The sequence below is a fragment of the Corvus brachyrhynchos genome, unplaced genomic scaffold (assembly GCF_000691975.1).
Source record: "Corvus brachyrhynchos isolate BGI_N302 unplaced genomic scaffold, ASM69197v1 scaffold279, whole genome shotgun sequence".
NCBI lineage: Eukaryota > Metazoa > Chordata > Aves > Passeriformes > Corvidae > Corvus > Corvus brachyrhynchos.
In genome coordinates, this window is record NW_008246060.1 from 495,568 (window position 1) to 501,985 (window position 6,418).

At 51.4% G+C, this 6,418-nt stretch overlaps 1 protein-coding gene across 6 annotated transcripts in view; it reads left to right on the plus strand.

The window, feature by feature from the left end:
• CDH23 (cadherin-related 23) overlaps positions 1–6,418 on the plus strand; it is a 175,373-nt gene that overhangs the window by 93,411 nt on the left and 75,544 nt on the right. For all 6 annotated transcript variants that reach the window (XM_017746348.1, XM_017746349.1, XM_017746350.1 and 3 more), the window contains 2 exons: positions 4,511–4,660; positions 5,459–5,617. In XM_017746348.1, the coding sequence (XP_017601837.1) occupies positions 4,511–4,660; positions 5,459–5,617 (309 nt within the window). The remainder of the gene's footprint in view (positions 1–4,510; positions 4,661–5,458; positions 5,618–6,418) is intronic.

Below are 6,418 nucleotides of genomic sequence, written 5' to 3' on the forward strand. Positions count from 1 at the left end.
CATTGACTTACCTGCTTTTACAGCAAGGTTTGTTTCCAGGTTGAGAACTGGAGCCCTGAGCTGTGGAACAGGTTGGTGATAATTCAGAGGGCTCATCTGCTCCTGGGCTGGCTGATTTGGGGGACATGGATGTCCTTTTTGGATATGCTGGTGTTCTATACCTGGTGGCTTGGTCACAGGGAGAAGGCAAGGGTTTGGCCATCCAGGAAAAGGGGCAGGGTATCCTTCCGGTCATCCCCCATTTCCTGTGGCTCCAAGATCCATGGATGCATGTTAAGGGAAGCAGCAGCCTGCTCTCCCAGGGCATACCAGGGAAACCAGCTCTCTCACCATGACTTCCACTTCATTTTCCTCAACACAGTTGAGTGAAGAGGAAGAAAAGGGCAGAGGCTGTCTGAAGCACCACTATGATGGCCTGACATTTCAAAATCATTTTGAAACAATTCTCTAAAATAAGCATATCGAGGAAGGTAAATGGGGAATTTAAAACAAGGAAAATCTGGGCCATGGGAATACGCTCTCTTTGTTGCACAGAGCTCCACCAGTGACCCCCATCAGGATATCCTGTGTGCCCATGCATGTGCAGGTGGCAATATATGAATCATCCAGGGCATATATATGCATATGACAGGCACAAGCACTATAAATATGATCTACATGGCAAGAAACTGTAAAGGGGAATTGACGGCGCACAAGTATTCTCTCCCAAAAGTGCCAGCTGCCAGTCGGGCTGAATTAGATTTCACAGGGGTTTTTGCAATACATGGAATTCACCAGCAAATTACCCTTAAAGAGGGAAAATCAATCATTTGGAGCAGAGATAAGCTGAAGGCGAGGCAGCCTCGGATTGATCCCGTCTGTGCAGGCGTGTGTGGAATTCAGCAGATAACCTGGGGAGAGCGGGGAAGGAGAAAACTCCTCCAGGAGGGAGGGAACGGGCAAGGACTGACACTTAGGATGGACAGAAAGATGGGAGAATAGGGCTGCTGGCATGGGGAGGAGGATCAGAAGGGTCGGGGAGCATTTTGCTCCAGGCATCCTGCATTGCCCGCCAGCCCAGTGAGTTCCTTAGGGATGCAGGGGACAAGCGCCAGTGCCCAGTGAGCCCTCAAAAGGGTTACTGGCACTGGGTGGGAGAGGGGTGCTGGGAGTCCAAGCTGGCTGGGCCGTGGGAGAGAGGCAGGCAACACCCAGAGAGCTGTTCTAAGTTAAATGCTTTGAAATGGGCATAGGGAATAACCCCCTTCATGTCTTGTCTTCTCAAAGCAGGGATTAAGCGTTATTTGTGTGTGACTCACTAGAACCAGGTGTACGTTATCCAAGCCCAACAAAAAGGCACTAATTGCTCTCAAAAAACCACCAATTTCTTCTTCCCCCTTCCTTCACCTCCACTCCTGAACTCTCACCTCTTTCCTTTCTTTGTAGACTTCCCAGAATGAGGAATATTAAAACCTCCATAGCTTGTTGTAGGTAATAGCCCATGCCTAGAAAGTGACTGGGAGGAAAGCTGGAGCTGCACTGGATTTTGTGCTTCAGGAAGGCAGGGAAAGCAAATTGCACCGAGGGACCCAAAGGCAGACCTGTACTGAGGCAGCGTGAAAAGAACAAAACTGAGGATTCCCAGGCTGCTTTTTCCAAATCTAGTTCACTTTGTGCTGAAAATGACTGCAGGAAATCAACCTACCCACGTACCTCAGGGAATAGTGTGGTTGAGGAAGGGTTGTCTGCTTGTCTAGGGATTTGGATTATATTTTTTTAATTTGTTTTCTTCTGTAGCCCTTGGTAAGTGATGCTCAATATTTGCTGTGACTGCTGGAAGGTGGAATAATTCCTGAAACATTTCCGGGTGTGCTCCCATGAAGAAGGGGCTGGGTGGGAGCAGAAGTGATGGATGAAGCCAGCAGGTGAAAGTGGGTGAAAAAGCAGCAATAAAAATGATGATCCATCCTCAGTCTCAGCTGAAACAGCTGATGTGGCTGCCTCAGCCTCCTGATGGGAGAAGGAGTTTCCTGATTCTTGGTGAGCTCTGCCATGCGAGTGTGCATTGCAAGCTGGGAGAGCAGATTTTTGGGCATGATTCACAGCAGTTGCATGAGTGTGTCCAACCCGAAGCTTCAGACCTCTGCAGTGATACCTGTACCCACCTGCTGGCAACTCACACCTGAGCTTTTGCCCTTACCTGCCAGTCCCACCTGTGCCTAGGGTTCTCCCCCTGGAATTTCAGAGGGATATCAGGCACGTGGGGCTGGCAAACGGGCCTGTCACAAATTGTCCAAAAATGCCGCGTGATCAGCCAGTGGTGGCTTTTTTGGAAGCAGGGTATGGGTGTGCGGTTGATGTGGCAGCGGGGCCGCAGCGCAGCTCTGATTACACGCTCCGAGGAATACACACGTGGAGAACAAAGCTGTAATTATGCCCAACTGCAGCTCCAATTGTCTTTTAGCTGAATTGACATGAAATTTCTGTTGGTTGCGGCACTGGCTGAGAGATTTGATTGCCGGGAAGGAGGCAGCAGGCAGCAGCCTCGAGCCACAGCGAGGGCGAGCTCCGAGTGCTGGCGTGGGATGAGAGGAGCTGGAAAATGTGTGGCTGCATCCCAGCATTGGGCAATAGCAAACTTCCCTCCAATACCTGTTTTTTATGGATCGGTTTGTTTTGGAAGGAGACAGGTTTATTATTGTAAGGTTGCTGAGCTTTGGCAGGCTGCTCCTTAATTTGTGGCTCTAAAGGAAGGCAAAGGACTCAGGTTTTTTGCAGTGGCGGGGGAAAAACTCAAGCTGTGCAGGAGCTGGGAGGTCAGGGGATGGAGAGGGGAATGAGCACGTAAAGCAGGTCGCTGATAACATCCTCATCCTCATCCTTGGCACTGCAAGGAAATGATGCTTGGCTGTGATCACTGCACACCAGGACCTTTGAGAGCCCGGAGATGCAGCTTGTTTTTCCTCTTCCCAATCACATTTCAAATCCATTGTTTGCTCTGGGTGGCAAGAGCAGGTAGGGAGGGGTGAGGGAAATGTAAGCAGCTCCCTGTGGCTTCCTCTGGAGTGGGGGGTCCTTGCTGTGAGCTGGGCTTAGCCAGGCCCTTCTGCTGGGCAGCTGATAACAATTTAAATATTCAGATTTGCTTTCAGGCATCTGCAGGGGGCTCGCAAGCTCCGGGAACCAGGAGCAAGGAAAGCAGCATGGGGGCCGAGGCAAAAAAATAAATAACTGAATAAATATATAAATGGCAGCTCGCAGCAGCCCTCCCGAGAAGCAGCTGTATCCCCCTTCTCCAGACCTCACATGGGGAGACTAAGGCACTTGAGGGGCTGCTAATTAGGGATAGTGGGTATCTGGAGCTGATCTCCTTCCCCAGCTAGAGGGGAATTAATCCACCTGACTCTCTTCCTGCAAATACTTGGATTTCTTTTGATGTTTCAACTTTTATCTCATGCCTCCAACAAACTCGCTCTTCTCTGGCTTCCAAGAAAATCCCTCGCATCTCGCTGCCACAAAAGGTGCTTTCGTGTACTGCAGGGACGGCACAGGCCCTGGGAGAGATCCTGAGGGCTCGGCAGCAGAGACAGGCAGAAATTCCTCAATGAAGCAGCTTTTTGTCACTAGTGGAAAATGGTCATTTGTTGTAAATCAACATCCTTGAGGATAGGGTACAAAACAGCTTGGGAAGTAATGCTTCCTTCTGCCATTCTCTGTATCCTCTGCTCCCTCCCTCCCAGGGGTGTGTCTGAGGTGTTGGGGGCATCCCTCACCTCCCAGTTTGGCACTAAAACAGCTCGTGGAAGGTGCCAGTCTACCCTGAGATGCTCCCACCATCCACCAGCAGAGCACTGCTGGGCTCTTGAGACACTGGGTGCCCTTGTGTGGTTCTGTGGGTACCCTTGAGGCTTGCTCCTGCTGTGGGGCTCCACTGGGAGATGCTCAGTGTGTCCTCAGCTCCACCAATTGCATGGAGGTGTGTGAGGAGAAGGGCAAGGCAGAGATTCTGCTCATGTCACCCACTCTCAGCGGTCACACTTAGGCAGCTTTTGCTATTAGCGCCCCTTCGTGCATTTAATTGGCCACTTTTTCTGATAGGAGGGAGGTCATCCAGGGAAAATTGGAAATTCATCTCTGGCAGCTTCTGAGCTTGCTTTTCATGTGCTCTGCTGGGCCGTGCTCTGGCAAGAGAGCCGTGATCAGGGCACGGCTCTGAAAGTTACCGGTGTGTTGGTGGCCTTGCTGCTTTGCAAGAGGAGGAGCTTGGAAGAGGAGGAGTTTTTCCAGTTCCCAGTTTGAGCTGCCTTACTGGAAAGAGCCTTCTGCATGAGAGAGGCACCCACGCTGTGCCCCCACCAAGGCAGTGAAATCCCAGTGTGTGACACCCTGTGTGGTGTGTGACCCTTCAACCAGCAAAAGGGACTTCTCCTCTGTGTGCTGTGCGGGGTCATCCCAGGGATGACCTGGGATGATCCTCTCATGTGCATGTGGATTTTGTATAAAACACCAGCCTAGCTCTTTCTCTTCCCAGGGACCCAACAGTGTTTTTGAGGTTTACCTGGTGGGCAACAACTCCAACCACTTCATCATCTCGCCGACCTCCATCCAGGGGAAGGCAGACATCCGTGTCCGCGTGGCAGTGCCGCTGGACTTCGAGACCATTCCTCGCTATGAATTTTCGGTAAGGTTGCACCCCTGGGCTCTGTGGGACGGCCATGGTTTTCAGTGTGACCTAGGAGTGACCATTAACCATCTTCCTCTCTCTCGTCCAGTATTTGAAGAGGGCCTAGGAGAAAGATGGGGACAAATTTTTCAGCCAGGCCTGTTGAAATAGGACAAGGGGGGATGGCTTTTGATGGTTGATTTAAATTAGGTGTAAGGAAGAAGGTTTTTTCCATGGGGGTGGTGAAACGCTGGAACAGCATAACCCATATGGTTACCTCTATGGTTACCCATAGAGGCACTGGATGTCCCATTGCTGGAAATACTCAGGGTCAAGTTGGATGGGGCTCTGAGCAACGTGGTCTAGTGGAAGATGTCCCTGCCCATGGCAGGGGGTTGGACTAGCTGGCCGTTAAAGGTCCCTCCCAACCCAAGCCATTCTATGATAATCCCCGCTATGAAACAGCAGAACACTACAAAACAGCCAAAAAATGGGAAATTATAATAAAGAAGGAGGTGGGGAAGAGATCTGCTCTGCACTTTCTCTTTCCAACATCCAAAGGCTCAGCTGCAAGAGCTTAAGCAGAGAAGGGCCATAAAAGCTTCACAGAGCATAAAACTTCGTTGTAAGAGCACCTATCAGGTGCCAAAACCCTCCGCATCCTCCTGCTCCAGCTTTGTTGGTGGTTTGTCTTGAGCTGGCTCAGCTGGTGAGGGAGCTGAGGAGAGCCTTCTTTTCTCCACTAAAGAAGGATAGGCAACTCTCCCAAGCTTCCCAGTGTCTCCAACCCTCCCCTTGCCTTCCCGTTTTGCTCAGCTCTTCGCAAATGAGAGCATCCCGGACCACGTCGGCTTTGCATGGGTGAAAATCAACCTCATCAACGAGAACGACAACCGGCCCGTGTTCAGCAAGGTCCTCTACAATGTCAGCCTCTTCGAGAACGCCACCGTGGGCACCACTGTCCTCCAGGTCCACGTGAGTAGGAGCATCCCAGCTCCCTTTGCTGAGTCCTTGGCACATGTGTTGGCTCTGTGGTGTCCCTCACCAAGCGGTAGCCTGGGAAGGGAGCATTAGGAGATGCTGGTGGTGGGGTGTAGCCTTCTCACGGGCTTTTGGAGCAGATGCCTTGACCTTTCCTGTTCTCTGGGAGATGTGCATGTGTTTCCTACCTTACCAGGAATTCAAAGAGAGTCCTGCACTGCATTTCATCTGCAGATACTGATCCCAGTGGTCACGGTCCCCCTGGTGTGGCTTTTCTCACTGCTCTCTTTGGAAGCATCATCTTCCTCAACCAAACCGAGGTCGGTCAAGCCATTAAAAGGGCGAAGGATGGAAAAGGAGGGGAATGGCTCTGTTTAGCAGAACATGGTATTACATGGCTGGCAGCCGAACAGAGGCAGGCAGAGGTGGTGGTGATAGCAGGGGGCGTTTCCATAGGGCTCGTTTCCTCCTCTGTGGGGTGGTGGGACTCCTCATGGAGAAGACCCATTTCCTGGTGCATGAGAGCGATGTCAGTGCCAGCGTGGGGCGGAGCAAGAACCACAACAAAACCCTGTGCTGAAATACGATTGGAATAGCCATCAAAGCCCCTTTGGGATGGGGAACATCACAGCAGGGAGCACCAAACCCCCGCTACACTTTGGGTGTGTCACTACCACTACCATTAATTATCAATGAGTTTGCTTGGCTCCCTCTCCAATGAATTTCCTCCAGCTGCCCTCCTGCCCTCTCCTTGTCCCCCTGCTCTCCCGAGGCACAGCCCCTGGTCTACCATCT